Here is a 22,940-nt window from a genome sequence, read left to right on the forward strand (position 1 = left end):
ACAAATATAAGACCTGACTAAAAAGGTATCTGGATGTGCTAAATAGCAGATTAAACATGACAGAAGAAAAAAAAAGATCTGAACTGAAATATAAAAATAAAAACATTAAGAGCTCCTCAGTGATCTGTGGGACAAAATCAAACTGTTTAACCATATGTAATTAGATTTCCTGAAAGGAATTAATGGCAGAAACAAATTGATGGGGAAAATGGCTTAGTTTTTCCAAATGTGACGAAAAACATGCACACACACAAGATCCAAGAGGTTCAACAGATCCCAAGTAAAATAAACAAAAAGAAAACCACATAAAGGCATACTCACAATCAAAATGCCAAAAACTAGTCAGAAAGAAAAAGTTTTTCAGGCAACTAGAAATAAAATGACCAATTATACAGACAGGAGGAGACAATAATGACTGAAAACTTCCTGAGAAACAATACAATGACATCTATTAAATGCTGAGAGAGAGAGAGAGAGAAAAGCTGTTCATCTTGAATTCCAAATCCAGAAAATATCCTTCCAATGTGAATGTGAAAATGAAGACACTTTTTCAGAAAAATGAAGCCTAAAAAACTTCATCACAATGTAAGAAATGTTAAATGAAGTTCATCAGCCTGCAGGAAGATCTGCAAGCTGAAAGAAGAGTACTGGAAATGGTACATGTGGGAACAAATATAAAAGAATATTTCTCATTTTAAAAACGTTGGTTTAGGAAATTTCTAGTCAAGCAAGATAACAGCATAAGATGCTCCAAGGTTCTGTCTCCCCACAAAATCTTTCAACAACTAGCAAAAACTGGCAGAGCCAACTTCCTCAAAACTCTGGGAAACAGTTAAAAGCTTTCAATAACAGAAGTGGGCCAAATCAAGAAAATGCAAAAAAAATTTAAAAGTGGTAGGAGAAGTTCATACCACCCTTACTGACAACTCTCCAACCCCTCTATGGCATGGTGTGTAGCCAGACTACACGCCCATCATAGGATTCTGGTCTTGTTCTGGATGGGAGATAATAACCCTATACACATATTGGGGGTGCCAATATTTAGTGCCAATTTATCAGTTGGCAATCTGAAAGACTGAACCAGGACTATCTTCTCTGGTCCACCCTCTCCAGACTTGCCCTGCAAGTATAAGCATCTTATGGAGAGTTAAAGCAAGGTTAAATAATAATAATAATAATAAAACACAATTAAATCAAAGCAGCCTGGGACAAAGGATTACCTGATTTAAGACATACCATAGACAATCAGGTGTGGTGGGATAGAGATGAGGAAGAGAATATTTCATAGTTTCACAAGGAGGAGAGCAGGGCAAATGAATCCCATAAATGGGGGAATTCCTAAGGTCACAAGCCCAAGCCGAGCCCAGGGCAAGATGCAGCCTCAGAAAAGATGGAGAGGACTTCGCACTTCCTCTCAGGCTGATCATCTTGACAGGAGGGTTAAACTCTGAAGAAGAGCACCAGCCAGGACAGAGCCAACTCGCAAGGACTGTGAAAGGAGTTTTACGGGTTTGTTTGTTTTTCTTAGCTCCTGAGACTTAAGGAAATTTCAGTCAAATCACTGGCTGGATATAATCTTAAGAAATGGGCAGCACTGTGACTAAATTCCAGAGTAACATTTTAAAATATTAAAACATAGTGTCAACAAAAGGATACAAGACAAACAAAGAAACAGGACATGATGGCCCATCCAAAAGAACAAGACGAAAAGCCAGAAACCATCAAGAAGAATATCAGACTTTGGATATACCAGATAAAGACATGTAAAAACTGATCTTTGGTATGCTCAAGAGATAAAGGAAAACATGGAGAAAGAACTAAAATGATATCATGAAAACAATCAATGAGCAGTATGAGTCCCTCAACAAGGAGACATAAATCTTAAAACAAACAAACAAACAGAAAGATAAAAAAATTCCCTAGTGGGTTTCAACAGCAGATTAGAGCTGGTAGAAGAAAGAACCTGTGTACTTGAAGGTAAGACAATTGAAATGATTCAGGCCGACAAGCAGAAAGGAGAATGGGGAAAAAAAGTGAACAGAACCTAAGAGACCTGTGGGACACCATCAAGTATACCAATATATGCATTATGGGGGTCACAGAAGGAGAAGAGAGAAAGGGACAAAAGGAATAGTCAAAGAAATAGCAGCTGAAAACTTTCCAAATTTAATGAAAGACGCGGATATTCATATTCAAGAATCTCAATGAGCCCCATACAGGATAAATTTGAAAAGAATCATGCCAAGACACACAATTATCAAACTGTTAAATGCCAAGGACAGGGAGAAAGTTCTGAAACTTACCAGAGAAAAGCAATTTATTATGCATGGTTCTGTACATAAGATATGTAAAGATATCATTTGTAACAAGTACAACAAAAAAGTAGGGGGACAGAGGAAAATAGTAACAGTGTTTGTGCATGCAATTGAAATTAAGTTGGTTTCGTTTCAAATAAAAAGTGATTGTTATAGATTTAGGATGTCAAATTTGAGCCTCAACATAAGCACAAAGAAACTATGTGAAAAAACATATACAGAGAGAAATGAGAAGGGACTCAGTAAGGTGCATACACACACACAAAAATCAAATAAAAATGATAGTAGGTGTTAACAGAAAAATTGGGATATGGAAAAGGTACGAGAGTTACAAAGACCCAATAGTAAAATGTCAAAAGAAAGTTCTGAATTATCAGTAGTTACTATAAATATAAATAGATTAAACTTTCCAGTCAAAAGGCAGAGACTGACAAAATGGATAAAAAAGCAGAACTGAACTATCTATGCTGTTTACAAGAAAATCATCTAAAATTCAAAGGATAAAATGGAAATGATGAAAAAAAAATTCCATGCAAAAAACAGCCATAATAGAACTGAGGTAGGTATGTTAATATCAGATAAAATACTTGAAGTCAAAAACTGATACAAAGCACACGACACTAAATACTGATAAAGTGATAAAGTGGTCAATTCAATAAGAATACATAACAATTATAAATATATATGCACTTAAATGCACGGCTCCAAAATACATGAAACAAATATTTACAGTTTTAAAGAAAGAATTAGATACTTCTGCATTAGTAGGACAATTCAATTCACCACTTTCAATAATGGATAGGACATCTAAACAATCAATAAGGAAAAAAAGATTTGAATAATACTCTAAACTAACCATACCTAAGAGACATATATAGAACATTTTACCCAACAGCAAACATACCACACATTTGCACATGGGTCATTTAATGGATAGACCATATTTTAGGTCACAAACTACTCTCAATAAATTCCAAAATGTTGATATCATACAGTATCCCTTCTATGACCACAATGGAATGACACTCAAAATCAGTAACAGGGAGAACTGGAAAATTCACAAATATATGGAAATTAAACAATAAACAACCAATAGGTCAAAGAAGAAAGCACAAGGGAAATTAGGAAATATCTTGGGGTGAATAAAAAGGTGAAATGAAAACAAAATATACCTAAACTTATGGGAGATAGCAAGCACAGTACTAAGATGAAAATTCTATGGTTCTAAATCCTTACATTAGAAAAGAATATATCAAATCAGAGACCCAACCTCAAACTGGAAAATCTAGAAGAAAAGAAAAAACTAAAATGAGTAGAAGGAAGGAAATAATAATAAAGATTAGAGCATAAATAAATGAATAGAGAATTAAAAACAAAAAATAATAGATAGTAGCATAAACAAACCAAAACTTGGTTCTTTGAAAAGATCAGTAAAATTAACAAATCTTTACCTAGATTGGACAAGGGAAAAAAGAGAATAAACACAAATTACAAAAATAAGAAATGAAAGGGGGGTACATAACTACCAACCCACAGAAATAAAAGGATTATAAGAGGATACTAAGAATAATTGTAGGCCAACAAATAAGAATCCTAGATGAAATGGACAAGTTCCTACAAATACAACAGAAGATCTCAACAGACCAATAACAAGTAAAGAGATTGAATCAGTCATTAAAAACCTCCCAAGAAAGAAAAACCCAGGAGATGGCTTCACTGGAGAATTTTACCAAACATTCAAAGAAAAATTATACACTTAATGCTCTAACACTTCCAAAAAACTGGAGAGGAAGGAACACTTCCTAACTCATTCTATGAGACAACCATCACTGGAATACCAAAGCCATATGAAAACGTCACAAGAAAAGGAAATTTCAAACCAATGTCCATATGAATACAGATGTAAAAGATCTCAACAAAATACTAGCAAACCAATCCACCAGCACATCAAAAGAATGATACACCCTGATAAAGTGAGATTTATCCCAGGAATACAAGGATGACTTCACATAAGAAAATCGATGTAATTAACTACATTAATAGCATGAAGGACAAAAAACCACATGATCACTTCGAATGATGCAGAAAAGGCATTTGACAAAATCTAGCATCCCTTTTTGATGAAAACACTAAAAAACCTAGGAATAGAAAGAAGCTTCCTCAACATGATAAAAGTCCTATACGTACAACGCACAGTTAATATCATATTCAATAGTGAAAGACTGAAAACCTTCCTTCTAATATCTGGAACAAGACATGAATGCCCGCTATCGACTGCTATTCAACACTGTTCTGGAAGTTCTATGCAAAGCAATTAGGGCAAACAAAAGAAACAAAAGTCATGCAAAACTGGAGAGAAAAAAGTAAAACTTTCCTTAATTGCAGATGACGTGCTCCTATTTATTAAAAAATCCCCAAAGAGCCTGTAACAAATTTACTAGAGCTAATTAATGAATTCAGCAAAGTGGCAGGCTACAAGATCAACATTCAAAAATCACTAATATTTCTATACAATAATACATTGTTATGATGTCAAGTTAACCCAAAGCAATTTACAGATTCAATCCAATCCCAGTCAACATTCCGACAGGTTTGTTTGTTTTTTGCAGAAATAGAAAAGCCAATCATCAAATTTATCTGTAAGGATAAAGAGCCCTAAATTTCCAGAAGCTCCTTGGAAAAGAACAAAGGAGGAGGACTCATACATCCTGATCTCAAAACTTACTATAAAGCTCCAGCAATCAAAACAGCATGGGACTTGCATATAGACAGGCACATGGATCAGTGGAATTGGATCAATTGAGAGTTCAGAAGTAAACCCTCACATCTGTAAGCGATCGGATTTTGACAATGGTGCCAAGCCCACTTGCTGGGGAAAAATAGTCTCTTTAACAGATGGTACCAGAAAAACTGGATATCAACATGAAATTGAGTGAAAGTGTACTCCTACCTCTCACCATATTAAAAAATTAATTTAAAATGGATTACAGCCTTCAATATAAGAACCTAATCTTAAAACTCCTAAAAGAAAATATAGGGGACCATCTTCAGGACCTTATTTCAAGGCAATGGATTCTTAGACCAAATGCACCAGCAACAAGAGAAAAAGTAGACAGAGTTCATTGAAATTAAAAACTTTTGTGTAAAGGATATTATCATGAAAGTGAAAAATTAGTAATAATCTGCTTATACTGGTTTATTCATTTTACCAAATGCACAATACAAATGGAAAAGATGTTAATAATTAGGGAAAGTGGATGTGAGGTATATGGAAATTCTGTACTAATGTTTCTGTAAATCTAAAACTGTTCTGAAAGTAAAGGCTTTTTTAAAGCAAAACAAACAAAAAGAAAGTAGAAAGAGAAGAGCAAATTAAACTCAAAGAAGCAGAAAGAAGAAAATAGAGTAGAATATCAATGAAATGGAAAATAAAAAAATACAATCAATAAAATTCAATGAGACCAAAAACTGTTCTTTGAAAAGAAATTATTAAAACTGATAAGCCTCCAGCTCATCAAGGAAAAAAGAAAGAGAAGACACAAATTACCCATATCAGTCACGAGGTAGAGGGCTTTACTACAGATAATAAAGAGAAAATATGAATACATTTATGTCAAAAATGCAACAATCTAGATAACATGGATAAATTCCTTGAAAGATGCAAGTTATCAAAATCAACTCCAGAAGAAACAGAGATATGATTAGCAGTGTGGCCAGCCTGGGCCCTGGGGACAGTGCAGAGAAAAGACACAGCCCCGCCCCTCTGGGGCACACAGTCCAACAGGAGGCAAATCAGAACAGCAACCCCTCCCCGAGTTGCCTCAGTAAAAGCAGTACCTGGCTCACAGTAAAAAAGAAAAAAACAAAAAGAAGAAATAGAAAATACTGATAAACTTATGTCAATTAAAGAAATCAAATTCATCATTAAAAGAGCTTCCTACAAAGAATTTTCAGTAATACAATAAAAGTTTACGTGAAAGCATTAAATGAAGATAATTAAATAAAATCATGCATACAGTAACATCTAAACCCTATAAATTATGCTTCAGAAAGAGTCAGAGTGGTGGTGGTATAATTTTTATCTTGTTCTGTATTTTCCAAATGTTCTCTAATTTGTGAAAATTATATTTGCAATAGAAACAGCAGTACAAAAGAGCTATCATCAAATAGTCAAGTGCATTAACTTTTAAATATTGATTTCAAGTCTTGGTTTCACAATTCAAAAAGGTTAATTCACAACCGTGAAAACTATCTCAAGTAAAGGGATTCCAAAGAAACAAGGGTTTTTCCACACAAATTCTAGAGTAAAAACAAATCAGTTAACAATGCAAACCAGCAACGTTAGGTGGCATGAGAGCTCCAGATGCTAAGCCACAAAGCATTATACTTGCCTGAAAAGAGCTTTGAGATTTTCCGGTAATTCTGTTCGACCAGCATATCCTGGGTTCATAGTAATAAATATTCCAACTGATGGCTTCAGTGTGATAGCTTCCCCAAGAAATACAAATCTACCATAAAAAGAATGCTGATGAAATTAAATGTGTTCATTGAATATGAATGCACACTGACAAATGCAAACCATGGCAAAATGCAAATTATTATTAGGAATCTGTCTATTCTGTGCAACTGTATTTAAAATTCATGAGCATACATATTTTAAATATGTTTTGAAGCATGTTTATTAAAAATACCCCCTTCCCCCCAAAGGAATTACAAATACGGGAAGTATTCTTTTATATTTAGCACAGCTATAGTATGCTAGAACATAAAAATGAGGTCTTGGCTACTTTAATATTTAATGAAAGAGGAAGGCATTTTTGCCTTCAACATAGCTATAATTCCAATGAATAGGATATCACATAGACGGCAAATGCCCATTCTAAGAGGAGGATGCATGCCCTGGTTGAGTTTAAGTCTATTTGCCATTGATTCCTCCTTCCTTCCATCCACTTATTCAACAATTATCTTCTGAGTACCACTGAGAGGTACACATAACAGTGTGGTGGTTCTGGCATCAGATGTGACACTTCAGCTCTATCACCTTAGATATGTTAACCTCTCTAAGCTTCAATTCTGTCATCTAATAAAAAAATAGAGATATATTACCTACTGTTTCAGATAATATGAGGATTAAAAGAGATTATGTATGTAAATGCCTGGAGCATGGTAAATACTCAACAGATGCTAGCTGTGACTGTAACTATTATTATCTCTTGAAGGCATGGGGAGAAGTACTGAAAGGTCCACACAAAGATTTGCAGGGGTCCAGAGAGGCTGCTGATGGCAAAACTGAGGGACAAGCAGAAGAAAAATTTCAAACTGGGACAAATGAGACAAAGTATAAGGCTGATCTCTTGTTGAGAAAGGGGAGGTTGAGGTGATGGATAAGAATCTTCAAAGATTAAAACTAGTTAAGGAGCCAGGCTTAAATCACAGCAAGAAGAGAAAAGATACAGAGAAGGAAAAAGAGGGTGATTTTTGTAGAGTCAAAGTAAGAATGGAGAAATCTTCATTCCCCAGAATGTCAGGCTAGGGTATGCTGACAGCCTGGCAGGACTGCTCAAAGAAAGTCAGGTGGCTATTGCAGAGTATTTGAGTGTTATTTATTTTAATAACTGCAAGAATCTGCTTATAACCATAATGTAAAGGAAAAAAAAAGGCCAGGAATTTTCAGAAATTTTGAACTTGTATGGATCAGTTACCATAGTCCCCATAAGAAAGGATAATACAAGTGACATCTGGATTACATCAAATAAAGTGATTTTGACTAAAAAAAATTTTGACATAAAATAAATTATGACTGGGTCTCAAAGAAGAAAGAACATAACTCTTCTAGGATGCCATTAGAGTAGAGGTAGATAAAACAATGAACATCCATCTAGGCATCGAAAACTAGTGCGTCAGACCCAAGGAGTAGAAGGACTGAAGGTATTCTGAGAGGTGGAAACATCTAGATGCATCTACTACTGATCAATTGGAAACTTTCACAATAGGTTTACAGTTTCAAGGGCCTAGACAATCTTTCTCTGATGGGCAGACTAAATATCTTCCTGTGGACAAAAATGATCATTGTGCAAAATACCCTTAAAAAATGGGAGAAGGGGTAAGTAATGGGTAGGCCAAATATCAGAGTACAAAAATGTTACAAAGAGAACTAAAATTGTGTTGTATGCAATAATACTAAATTTTCAAATTAGGTCACTGTTCTAGCTTGCTAGCTGCCAAATGCAACATACCAGAGATGGATTGGCTTTCAATAAAAGGGGATTTATTTTATTAGTTCTTCAGAAGAAAGGCAGCTAACTTTCAACTGAGGTTCTTTCTTATGCAGCAAGGCACAGGGTGGATCTCTGCTGGCCTTCTCTCCAGGCCTCTGGGTTCCAACAACTTTCCCAGGGGTGATTTCTTTCTGCATCTCCAAAGGCCTGGGCTGAGCTGCAAATGCTGAGATGAGGTATGCTGAGCTGCTTGGGCTGTGCTATGTTGAGCTCTCTCATTTAAGCACAAGCCAATTAAATCAACAACATTCATTGCAGCAGGCATGCCTCCTAGCCAACTGCAGATGTAATCAGCAACAGATGAGCTTCAAGTACCATTGGCTCATGTCCACAGCAACAGAACTAGGCACCTTCACCTGGCCAAGTTGACACCTGAACCTAACTACCACAGTCATCAAACCCTAAGTGCAAGATGTGTTTTGGCTTTTGGAGTGTGACATCACCTTGAGAAATGGCCAGGTTCTGGAGGTACTGTGAAAGCTTTGGCCCAAGCTACTGGAAGAAGGTGAAGGTGCAATATGCTGGGATGGGAATGACAAGAAAAGCAGGTATTGGTGGAAAGAGCAGAATTTTGATTTTCATATGAAAGGCCTATGAGATATAAAGTAGACTCTTGAGACTTCGCAACCAGCAGTTGTTAATATATGTCTAGAGTTCATAGGAAAGGAAATTTGGGCATTCGGTCATCTGCAGCATACAGATTGCATTTAAAGCCAAACGACTGGAAGGAATAGCCAAGGAAGCACATGCAGACAGAGGAAAGGGGAGGTCTAAAGACTGAGCCCTGTGCATCTGTTATTACTAGATCAGGAAATAGTAACAATAAAATATAATAGCTAACATTTACATGATGCCTACTATGTACCAGGCATTTACCAAGGTACTTTACATTTTCAACATTTATTCATCACAACACTCTACAAGATAGCCACTGTTCTTTCAGCATTTTACAGATGAGAAGAACCATTAAAAGACCAAGTGTGATGTTAAAGGAAAAGCAGGGGAACATGGTGTCTATGATGTTTAAGTTCATGTGTCACCTTGGCCAGGTGACGGTGCCTAGTTGTCTGGCCAAGCAAGCACTGGTCTATTTGCTGCTGTGAGGACATTTCATGGACTTAAACCATGAGTATGTTGGTTGCATCCATGGCTGATTACATCTGCAGTCTGCTAAAAAGAGTGTCTTTTGCAATGAGTGACCCTTAATCTAATCACCTGAAAGTTTTTAAGGAGAATTCAGAAGTGAAAATCTCTCTCTCCACTTAAGTTAGCCAACCTCTACTGAGGAATTGGTTGAGCACCTTCCTTGAAGCTGCAGCTCATGGCCTGCCTTACAGATTTTGGACCCGTTCATCCTTATGGTTGCATGAGACACTGTTATAAATCTCATATTCATAGATATCTCCTGTTGGTTCTGTTTTTCTGAGAACCCTTCTAACATGATGTCTTAAAATCCACCATGAAAAATATATGTCAAGCAGGGAGTGTGATGGACTGTGTCAAATGGTGCCCAAAGGGGGAGATGAAGATTGAGAATTCACCATGGAATTAAGCATCAAAGAAGTTGTTCAATTCTTTAAGTGATTAAAGTAATATAAAATAGCTTTGTTGTATTCACATTTAAAAAACACAAATAAAAAAATGGAAGGGTATTCAAAATAATTCCTCAGTATTTACTAGATTCTCTCATTTAATCCATTGTATGAGACAAGGAGAGACAGCAATAGACTATAAAGGTGGTTTACTGCATGATTCCATATTACTCCTTCCATTTGTAACAACAGCAAAAACACACCCCACTCACCTCTTCTTCTTGTTTCTGATGGCATCATGTATCATTTTCACCTGTACTGCGACCACTGACAGAACTTCCACAGCGATTCGATTGAACTCATCAAAGCAGCCCCACGCTCCTGTCTGCACCAATCCCTTATAGATATTGCCTATGGACTAAAGGATTAAAAACCAATTAGTAATTTAACAGAAGGGGACTTTAATCTACTATTTCAAAACATTCCAAAATAGGAGTAATGTTAGAAAACACCGTTTCATAACTAATTTACCTTGTAGTCCATTTGCTCTGAACAATTAAATACATAAACCATCATGCCAAGCGCACGCCCAAGATCCTTGGTGGTTTCTGTCTTTCCTGTGCCTGCCGGGCCAGCCGGCGCCCCGCTCATGGTCAGATGAAGTGACTGAGTCAAGGTAATGTAACACCTTAAGCAAGAGAAAATACAGATAGTACAGCCATAAGAGCTTTCTATAAAACATGAGGGCAATCAAAAAAAATTTCATTAAGTTTAATCAGTCAAGATCTGGAATGTGGTAGTAGGACAAAATATTGATCAACTTTTAATTCATGCATGGCAAATAAAAGTCAGGATAATTTGCTATATAAAATTTATTTTTTAGGATGACTGAAAATAATAGAAAATAATGAATCGCTTGACATATCGTTTCATAAGAGCTGTGTATTTGAATATGTTTTTGTTGCAGTAATGACACTTAATTTGTGTTAGTTCTGATATTTCTACATAAAGATATAATTAATAAGGCAGCCAACATTTCAAACTATTGTTTATAGAAGAAAAACAGAATAGGAATTTTGACTGATGGATGTACTAAACATTGACATCATTAAACTCAGTAAATACATGACAGTGCAAAACATAAATATCTATAAATACATAGAATGAAAATGACATATACTTACTACATTGCATAAAGCAAACATTAAAAAATTTATTATATTAATTTAAAATATGTTTTAGGAATTCCTTTTGAATGTTATTGCATTCAATTAAATTATCACAATATTTATTTTTGCAGGAAAGACTCAGATTCTTAGACCAAGGAAAATCACGCAAAAATAGAATTTAATACTTGTCAAAGAAGGAAAGACTAACAAATGGCAAGGACCTCCCATGGACTGGTGTTCTATGTGGGGTTTCTGTAGGTTTATAAATTATTTTTGCCTTAGCAGATCTGGATAGAAAGACATAGCACAAAAGCCAGAAGACCAGGGGACTGGTGTATTCTTTGTTGATCATCAGCTGTTCATCTCAAATAAGGTATTTGACATCAGAACCCATTCTCTCTCTCAAAAAAATAAGGTTTATCATAAGGATATATTAAGAAAGCCAAAGGTAAAGGCCCTGAAAAATTTAAAGTACTGTGCACGTAGAAGCCACTACTAATGAAATTTAAAAGTGTTTCCACATCTTATACCCATCACATATTTAAGCCCATCTGACCATGTATGGAGTGGAAAGACTCCTGCACTCAGACTTAGTGCACTTTCTGTGGAGCAGACAGTCTCCAATAACCTCTTCCTCTGGTTCTTGAGTTTGGGATGGGCTCAGCTACAGACTACACTTGTCACCTTCCTTCCAACTAGGAGTGACTGAGTGACTGAGCTCTAAACAAAAAAATAGGCTATGTGCAGAAGTGATGCCTGGGACACCTCCTTAGAGGTGCTTAGCTGGGTTCTTTTTTCCTCCTCTCCTACTGGCTGAAACAAATGTAGAAGCGACATTTAGGATCTCAGCCACCTTAGCCTACACTGCTGGACCACTCATGTCAGCTTCCTGCTGTTTCCGTCACTGTGCTGTGGGATCTCTCTGTAACAGGAGCTTCACCTGTACCCTCCTAACCAAAAGCCTGTCCTCCAGCCCAAGTCCATCAGTCACAGGCAGGCTTAAATCTCTGAGCCTGCTCACCTGCGGAAGGCGGCACTATCCGCCCTGCCTGCCACACAAAGTAAAGGGTAGCATCAAACACAGACGACATTTCTTTCATCAGTGTTTCTTTCAAAACACTGACAGTATTTGAAAAGAGCCATTAAGTTAATGTAAACAATTACTAAAATAATCTAAAGAAGGAAGTAGAAAACAAATGCACATGATAGATGGATGGACAGATGGGTGGATGATGGAAGGAAGGATGGATGGGTGAGGTGTTTATCTTTCCCAGCACTATTTTCACTATCAAAATGCGCATTCATCTTCCTCTGTAATGTCCAAATAAACCACATAGTGATTTTGTAATTAAAAAGTTAATGTGCGGCGTATACCTATGATGGAATATTATGCAGCTTTAAGACAGACTAAACTTATGAAGCATGTAATAACATGGATGGACCTAGAGAACATTATGCTGAGTGAGTCTAGCCAAAAACTAAAAGACAAATACTGTATGGTCCCACTGATGTGAACCGACATTCAAGAATCAGCTTGGAATATATCATTGGTAACAGAGACCAGCAGGAGTTAGAAACAGGGTAAGATAATGGGTAATTGGAGCTGAAGGGATACAGACTGTGCAACAGGACTAGATACAAAAACTCAAAAATGGACAGCACAATAATACCTAAGTGTAATGTAACTAGGTTGGAACACTGAATGAAGCTGCACCTGAAATATAGTTTTTTGTTAAAAAAAAAAAAGTTAATGTGCTATCAGTCCTCACAAATTGATAAGCTTCAGAATGCCTCTTTCCCTTCCTCTCCAACTCCCTGTGCGCCATTTCCCTTTTCTCTATTCACCCTGGTATACATACAGTAGATGAGACATTTGTCGTTTTGACTATTTTCAAGTGATTTTTTCAAGCTACACATTTTAATCCTTCACACAGAGGCAGGTGTGCAAGAATGATCACAAAACGACTGAGCAAATTCTGCCAACTCCCAAGGCTACCACCACAGCCCAGCTGTAGAGACTTCTATTTGAAACTGTATACACTTGCATCCCTAGATAAATGTTATGCTATGGTAAAACTGGAAAATTGTGGACATTCTTATTATGGTCTTTCATCAGTATGCCAACTCTCTTTCATGAGTGTCAGGGATTAAATGTGATTTCTCCCATCAAACAAGTTAGCAGACACTGGAATCCTAATTTAAGTTCATGTCAATGTGATATATTCTTATCCCTATAACATCCTGACAATTGTAAAATATATTTTTATAAATATGTCTACATGGAGTCAATTGCAATGGATTTTTAAAAAAATAATAAGTTCCTGTCCCCTGCAAGCCCCTGAGCTGTGCTGGCTTTCTTTCCAGCTGAGCTGGAATCGGCTGAGCTCACTTCCACTCAGGAACTCTGAACCTGCCTTTGCCTGTAACTTTGTCCCCCGATCTCCGCATAGTTAGCTCCCTGTCATCACTTAGGTCTCAGCTCAAATGTCCTCTTACCCCATCTATGGTAGACTCTTCCTTCAAGCCTTTTTTAAACATTTTTGCCAGAGTTCATACTACCCCCTAAAATACTTTAAAAATTCATTGGGTTACAGGCAGGCAACAGTGGCTCAATGGCAGAGTTCTCGCCTGCCATGCCGGAGACCCGGGTTCGATTCCCAGAGCCTGTCCATGTTAAAAAAAACAAAACAAAACAACTTATTGGTTTATTGTTCCTCTTCATTCCCACCCACGCCCATGCCACACCCAACTAGAAAGTAAACTCTGTGAGACCAAGAACCCTGGCAGTTCAATTCAACACACTTGTATTCAGGTCCCCAGGATAGCACTTAACACTGTACCTCTTAAGCATTTGTTCAATCATTTAATGAATCTTATGCTCTCCTGTTTCCTCCTTTTGTTGGATGTAATCCTTCAAAAATAACTTAGAACATAGCCAATCCTGGTTATTTTTCCAATTAAAGGATGCAAAAATGGGGGAGCAAGTAGAGAAAACAGGGAATCCTAATATCAGAATGTAGCCAGCACTAATTGCAGAGAACGGACTCAGTGATCAAAGGTGCTGCCTTCAGCCATATAAATCAGCTCAAGATTTTATCTATACATTGTACAGTTTCTATAATTATGACTCTCTAGTTTGGTTATCGTATCTCTCTTACTTCAAAGTCAGCGTTAAAAAAAAAGTCAATGTTCACTATTTTCCATCATTAGTTACTTTATACACTGCTCTCATAGAGTTTCCCAATTTGTTCATCATTTTTCTCTACAGTCCTTTCCTTTCAATCTCATTTATTTCTGTCCATGCTTGAGAATTTATTGGTTGAGCTTCCCATCTGATGCAAATTTTAATATTACCTGTCAGTTAGTGGTGTGATTACAAGTCGAGGACTGTTTCCTAAGTATTCATAGAAGTACTGGAACTGAGCATCACAAATATTAACAAAGCAGTGTTTGCGGGTGTCATCCCACTGGTGACGTAGTTGAGACAGCCAAGCAAAAGCCTGAGGACGAACAACCTAAAATCATCGCACAACCGTTACATGGCACATAGGACACTGACATTTTTGAGCCAACAAATTTAACCTAATCAACTCGTGGGGTCACGTTTTATTTCTAAATTTCTCACAAATAGGAAATCCCTTGAATGCTACTGCAAGTTGTAATTGCATATAGATGTTGAGTACTGAATCAGAGGTACATGTATAATAAAAGTCTTTAATACAGCTTTTCCTGTAAGATAATATCAATTTGTTCAAGTGATCTGTTCCCCTTTTATGAATCACCACAGGAGATTAGATAATTTTAATAACTTGATTGTCATATCACAGAAGTCAGATGAAAAATGCACTTTTAATACATACTCAAAACTTCTGCATGTCAAAGATATAAATAAACTTTCAATAACATTCTAAAACAAGTCTGCATGTAGTACAGAGATTTTCCCAATCATTTTTTATTAAATCACATATTAATATTTTTCATTCCTATCCTTTCCTATCTTAATCCTAACCATTTCTACTCTAGTTTGAAAAATATTTCCCATCTCTTTCAAGGTACATGGGATCCAAAGGTTTCTTGGGAATTATTTGAAGTAAAAATATGTACTACTATTGATTTGTTAGATGATTATACAGGTATCAACCCTGGATATTTATGTACATATTAAATGGTCAGGAATTAGATAAAGTCAATATTTCTTTTTGTACACAATAAGGGACAGATCTTAGATCATAAACTGTCCTACTGCAAGTAAATCATTAGACTGATAAAATATTAATAGACTATATAAGATGCAAGATTATATTTAAAGAGTATTTGCCCATGGTTCATTATCAAAATGAGAATATACAGTAATTGGTATCTTGCAAGAATCAGTCATGGATTCACAGTTAAAGAGCATTGTTCACTAATGGTCCTGAAGCTTGGCTAAGGAATATTTATTTAAATTAATGGCACACACAAAGAAATGGTTGCCTGTACTTTACAGAGAGAATTAAAATTCACTCTGAATCTAGCAGTTTGAGAAGGAACTAGAAAAAAAAATACATCTCAAACAATATATCTTTTAAGTGTGCAAAGAGTTGTACTGATTTAGTACTACTATCCCCTGAAAACAAAAGAGATATGGAAAAAGTGGATAATGGGCCTGATATGTCAAGGTTGTTCAGTTGACAAGCATACTCGACACTTAAAAGTAGGACTACATTTTGGGAAGAATAAGAAAACTCTCCTGTCACATTAAACACCACCAGATGCTGGGAGAGACATGGACTTTTAGAGAAATACGGAAATAAAGTTATTAATATACTGTAAGGGTTAGAAAATAACTTTTCAAAGGAAACTGAATCATCTAGTCATAAAAAGAAAAGACAAGGCATGACCTAAGAAATAACCTAGAATTATGGCCAATATTACTTTCTTCAGGAGGAAATGGATTAAAAACAGAGAGAGATGGTTTAAATGACAGACACAAATTCATTGCTATTGGCCATATACAACACAGAGGCCAGAGGCACCATTCAACAGACCAAGACAAATAAGTATAGAGAAGCCAAAAGACAAAAAGAGATAAACACCATGACTTCCCATGACTCCTCCATCCTGGATCAATTGGTGGGGGGTGATGCGAGGCTCCTAACATGGCAAAACACTTTGGGATACTGTTTGGAATAGCTCACATCAGGATAATATAATAGCTAGCTCAAATCAAGCCTACCCAAAAAAGTATAACTTCTCAGGGCTAACTAAAATGCACCAAATTTTAGACTGGTCCCATAAGAAATAAACAAAGGTTTATTTCAGGTGTTCAAGGGTGTTTCATCATAAGAAAATCAATTAATGTAATAAACTACATTAACAGAATGAAAGGATAAAAATTACATAATCATCTCGATTGATGCAGAAAAGGCATTTGGCAAAATCCAACACCCCTTCTTCATAAAACCGACACAGAAAACTAAAAGAATAGAAGGGAACTTCCACACAGGATGAAGAAACCACAGCTAAAATCAGACGTAATAATGGAAGACTGAAAGCATCACCCCTAAGATAAAAAACAAGACAAGGATGCCCACCATCACCTCTGTTATTCAACACTGTACTGGAAGTTCTAGCCAGAGCAATCAGGCAAGAAAAAGAAATACAAGCATCCAAATTGCTAAGGAAGAAGTAAAATTTTCCTTATTTGCAGATGACATGATCCCATACATAGGTAATCTCAAAAAATCTACAAGAATGCTACTAGAAGTAATAAATTCAGCAAAGTGACAAGGTATGAGATCAACATAAAAATCAGTGGTGTTTCTACACACCAGCAGCCAACAATTTGAAAAAATATCAAGAAAACAATGAACAATAACAACTAAAAGAATAAGGTATTTATAACAACTAAATAACAACTACAAGAATAAGGCATCTAGGAATAACTTTAACCAAGTATCTAAAGGATTTGTATGCAGAAAGCTACAAAACATTGAAAGAAATTAACAAAACCTAAATAAATGGAAAGATATGCTGTGTACATGGATTAGAAGACTGAAAATCATTAAGACCAATTAAAATCATTAATTACCCAAGGCAATTTAGAGATTCACTGCAATCCCAAGCAAAATTCCAACAGCCTTCTTTGTAGAAATGAAAAAGCCAATCAAATTAATACTGAAGGGCCCTAAATAGCCAGACCATCTTGAAAAATAAGAAGTAAGTTGAAGGATTCACACTTCCTTATTTGAAAACTTACTAAAAAGCTACTGTAACTACAAAAGTGTGGTGTTGGCACAAGGACAGACATATAACACCACTTTGAGAGTTCAGAAATAAGCCTTCACACATCAAAGCCATCTGATTTTTGATAAGGATGTCAAATCCACTCAATGGGGAAAGAACTGTCTCTTCAACAGATGATACCAGGAAAACTGGATGGCCACATGCAAAATAACAAATTTGGAACACTAACACATTCTACATAAAAATTTAACTCACAATGGATCAACTACCTAAATGTAAGAACAAAACTACAAAGCTTTTATAATAAAACATAGGGGAACATCTTCAGAGCCTTGTTTAGGCAATGGATTCTTACACTTCACACTAAGTGAATGGACAGCAAAATAAAAAGGAGATAAATTGGAATTCATCAAAATTTAACTTTTATGTATCAAAGGACATTATCAAGAAAGTGAAAAGAACTACTATAGACTGGGTGAGAACATCTGCAAGCCATATATCTGATAAGGGTTTAATATCCAGAATATATATTTTTAGGAACCTAAAACTTAACAACACAAAAACAACCCCATTAAAAATGTGGCGGAGGACTTGAATAGACAGCTCTCCAAAGAACACAACAAATGGGCAATAAGCAAATGAAAAGATGAGCAACGTCATTATCCATTAGGGAAATTCAAATCACAATGAAATCATGCTTCACACACCTAGAATGGCTAGAATGAATTGTGTGTTTAAAAGTGGCTAAAATGGGAAATTTCATGTCATGTATATTTTACAACAACTAAAAAAACATTTTAAAAACAATGACTTTCTTGGAACTACTCTGACAATAAGCCCCAATTTTAGGAAAAATAACAATGAATACATAAAAATACACAACGCACTTGCCTTTTGAGAAATAAGTTTTGCAACCACATCTCTGGCATGGACATCTATGGTACAAATGGTCATGATCTTCTGCCTGTCTCCAGGTGGAAGTTCTCCCAACAACAGTGCAATCAGGGTATTCAACTGAGAAATCTGAAAAGATTTTTTTTTTTAAAGAGGTACAGAATCTAACAACAAAATGGTCTTCCTATTTCTGAAGAGTCTTTTAAGTTTACAAACCAATTTCAAATGTTATCTCAGCTGGTCCTCAAACAACTCTGGTGGTAGGGAAGGAGGAAGGAAGGGGGGACAAATATTCTTATCCCTCATATAGATACAGGAGCTGAGAGGACAGGTGAACCTAACAATAATGGAAGAACCAGGGACAGAGACAAGTTTCCCAGGCTCATTGAGCTATCTCTCTACTAATGATCTAGTTCACAACTTAGCTGGAACCAAACAACTACAAGTCCTAAAAAGTCAAATTGGGCTAACTCCTTTTTAAAAAAAGTGTAGTAAGAAGCAAATATCAAGTTATTTTTTTCTTTACAAAGGGACTCGACCAACAATTAGTGATTTTATTTTGGTAAGAGATAATGATTACTCAGAAAATACTTTAAAATGCCTAGATACGACTATTCTATTTCAATCTCCTTGTTGTCATTCCTATCATTTTTTGAGGTTCATCTATTACTTGGGTCAATTTTTTTTCAGACTTCTGGTCTTTCTTAATAGAATGAAAAGGTATGAAATGGAATGGAATGATATGGAACAGAATGGAATGGAAAATGTTACTTATAATACAGGCAGTGGTTGTACATATTATTTTATGAAATCTGATTTCAGTTTTAGGCCTTTGAGTGTGGACTTCCACGTGTGAATTTTATCTGACACAAAATATTTCTTATTGTGAATTGTGGTCAGAAAGGTTTAAAAGATACTGTCTTAGACAGTTATTTTATTAGCATGCTTCTTTACACAAAAACAGTCTGCTATACTTCAAGGTTTATTTGCTAAAAAAAAAAAAAAAAAAGTCCTGCCTTACTAAAGGGTAGTGTACTATGAAGTAAGTGTGTCCCCTTTCCTCTTTAGCTCTGCAAAGGACAGTCAATTATAAATTGTTAGTGTCTGAGAGTTGGTATTAAGAGAATGTGACAGATCACCAGACACTTTCAAACCTTTGTAACCTACTGTCAAAAGCAGGTTCTCTACAGTACTATTATCACATCCTAGAAAACACAAAATGCTGCAGGCCTCCCGGAGATTGCTGGGCAGCTGAGGACTGGAGACTAGAGAAAGTTACAAAATTGTAGTAAGGATGGAGAACAGTGACAAGAAAATAACCATAACATGCAGAACTTACATTATTTGAGGACAGACAATGCATCAGATACCGACTAACATAATACCTGCATCATCTCAATTACTCTTCACAACAGTTCATTATTATACTGATTTTGCAGATGAGAAAATTGAGTCACAGACATTTTAGTAGTATTTACTGATCAGGAGAGTGGGAATTTGAACCAGGCAGTCTGAATTCAGAGCCTGGACTCTTACTCATTACACCGCCTGGACTCCTTGTACCAGCTCTGCCGGACCTACTTACCATCTTCAAGTCTGAGAATATGGCTGCGTAACAAGCATGCCAGAGACTCTTAAAATCAGACACAATGGAAAGCTGGTCCAAAGGAATAAAACATATTTACTTTAGATATTTAGAATATACAACAGTCATACAAGCATTTAATCTCTTTTTAATATCTGTCATCTATAAAATGTAACCGCATTTTAACAAAAGCATATATGATCATCATTTCATATATGGCATGTTCAATGTCCAACATCCCCTGGATTTTAGGTTTCAAAAAGGCAAGGTCTACATCTGTTTGTTTTTTTTTCCTGCTTTGTCCCCAGAACCACTGAGGAGCTAATTGTCCAATAGTAGGCACTCAATGGGCATCTTCTGAAAACATGAATGAATGTATAAGAATAGTCCATGCACACATAAGTTTCTAAACAAAATTAATACACATGCTTATTTTTTAAAAAGATATTTTGATGCTGGGTATTTTCTCATCTGGTTCAAGATATCCAGTCTTTGCAGTCTCAAAACTTGCACTGCTAACAGTAATTGGTTAAAATGAACTGGCTATAGCCATAGTAATAATATCTTGTGCCTTAAAAAAATATTTACAATATCAAGTGCTTTCACGTGCATTGTCTTGTCTGAGCACCCCCTCCACCTGTAATTGCTACATTACCGATTCATTTTTTATGGAAGTTCAGTCAAATGAAAGATGAATAAAAACACATCTCATCAACATTATCTGTACAGCAACATATGTTGTGGCTTTTAGAATGTCTCTCATTGATGATGCTCTTTTGTAACTAATATTGACAAAAATAAACAGGAGTTATAAAATGACTGCTGTTCAGGTAATGACATCAAACAACAAGAACTCTATCATCAAACTATAGCTGCATACAAGTCTATGGTCTGTGACATGGAAGTCTTTCTTTGACAGCTTTTTTTCTTTTTATTTTATAATGCCCTGCCATGTAACCAACACTTGTTCTTGCCTTGGTCATAGCAACTGTGAGGACCCAGGGCCTGGACCACCCCCTCCTTTGTTATGAGAACAAGTCACTGCACCCAACCACCTACATGACCAGGACAGACATTAAAGGTCAACATACCCCCAGGGGAGAAAGAATGTCATTAAAACTCCCCTTCCCTAATCAAATCTCATGAGACCCTGCTGAAACTCCATTGTCACATCCTATGGACCCACACCTTTGTAAGCTGCTCCATGACATTCTCCTCCCTCTCTCTCTCTTTTTTGTGCAGAACCCTGACTTCCATTTCCCAACTAGCTGCCATCAGGAAGAATCTTCTCATAAATCCCTTATTAAACTCATGGGTAACTCTATGCCAGGCATGTTCTTTGGTCTTGGAGCTAAGTTGGGCTGGAGACCAATGAGCTGCTGGCCGTAAAAGACTCAAACACTGAGAAGGGAGACTTCCTGGGGTAAAGCCCAGGATGGCCCACATCATCTATGTGGGGAAGGGGGCCACCCTTCTAGATGAATGGAGACCACCGAGGAGTATAGGGATGACTGGACTCTCCAGCTGGACTGTTAGTACTCCTCCAGCAGGACACAGAACAGTTATGATTTCATAAGAAAAAGGAGAGCCATCAGACCACCATGGCCATCTCATGGCTCCTGTTAGGAGTTGTGCATTCAGCCACAGAAGAGGCCCTGACCACTAAAGCTACAGTTTACCACCTAAAAGAAGAACTTAAGTTAGGGACTTGCATATAGTCCAGGAAGATTTGAAGGATGCATTGAATGAGAGGCTATGCTGTGTAGATGCGAGTTTTAAAATATTGGCATGTTGACATGTTAGAGTAAAAGCACAGACTCTAAAATATGGGATCCTATTGATTTCTCTTTAGATGATGATAAGCTCCAGTCTGACTGAGATATCAAAAATGAGGAAAGGAAGTTTGTCCTCTGGTTCAACAAAAAGTTAAGTCAGAACATATTCAGCACTGCAGTGGGGGAGGGTGATGCTCAGGGTATGGCTGCAGTTGCCCCAGCATCCCCTCCTGACCAAAAGATCTTAGTTACCATGCAGGACTGCACTGCTGCTGAATTATGTCAAGTTGGAAATCAGTACAAATAAAACATGAAGGAAGTCCTACAGATTGGCTACTACATCGTTGGGACACTGGTGCAGTGGGAGTGTCACTTTCACAAAAAGAAATAAGCAAATGAACCTCAATTACCACATACTCCTCTCTCTGCCAACAAACATATACTCTGGCTGCCAGACCAGAATCTCATTTGTTGCTAAATTGGTTTATAACTCAACATTGAGAAACTTGGCCCAATGTGGGAGACTTGCCACATGCTTCTCCCTGTTGGAATATGTTAGATGAATTGCAAGATGTACTGAGGGGACTTGGAATGACGCATGCTATTTATGCTGTTAATTTTGTTGGACCAGATAATAAAACCTTCATAATAGGCATAAAGGATGCTACCCTGCATAGTGCCCCCATCCCTCATCAGTAGTATGGGACTACTGTACCCATTCTTAGTTCAACAGTAGGGCACCCCACTTCAAAGGCACACACATTGCGGACAATTTAGGAGAATCAGAATGCCTAAGGCACAGAGAAGGCCAGAATAAGAGCCACAGGTTGTGCTCCAAGGGGGCATTATGGTCCAAGCTGTGAAGCACGCAGACGGATATGGGCCCACCTAACAGCCACCAGTGCTAAAACTGAAGATACAGATGGGCAGCCAAACGCAGAACTTGTCAGGCTCTGGAGTAAATTACTCAAACAACAAGGATGTATTAAACTTGAAATAAGATCAGCAGATGGGGAGAGAAACTCGGGCCAAAAGAGCTAGCCCTTACAGTCTCTGGGGCCCTCCGCTTCTCCTGCTGACGAGGCCTGGAAATCTCCTTTTCCCCTCATACAGGGGACTGGCCAAGATCCCCAAGTAAGAGCTGTATACAGGGACACTGGGATTGGA

At 36.8% G+C, this 22,940-nt stretch overlaps 1 protein-coding gene across 2 annotated transcripts in view; it reads right to left on the bottom strand.

Moving 5' to 3' along the window:
- Positions 1-22,940, bottom strand: part of DNAH11 (dynein axonemal heavy chain 11) — a 424,306-nt gene that overhangs the window by 235,618 nt on the left and 165,748 nt on the right. For both annotated transcript variants that reach the window (XM_077122193.1, XM_077122194.1), the window contains 5 exons: positions 18,411-18,542; positions 14,649-14,809; positions 10,657-10,813; positions 10,398-10,543; positions 6,707-6,823 (listed from right to left, as the gene is read on the bottom strand). In XM_077122193.1, the coding sequence (XP_076978308.1) occupies positions 6,707-6,823; positions 10,398-10,543; positions 10,657-10,813; positions 14,649-14,809; positions 18,411-18,542 (713 nt within the window). The remainder of the gene's footprint in view (positions 1-6,706; positions 6,824-10,397; positions 10,544-10,656; positions 10,814-14,648; positions 14,810-18,410; positions 18,543-22,940) is intronic.

Source organism: Tamandua tetradactyla, chromosome 1 (assembly GCF_023851605.1).
Source record: "Tamandua tetradactyla isolate mTamTet1 chromosome 1, mTamTet1.pri, whole genome shotgun sequence".
NCBI lineage: Eukaryota > Metazoa > Chordata > Mammalia > Pilosa > Myrmecophagidae > Tamandua > Tamandua tetradactyla.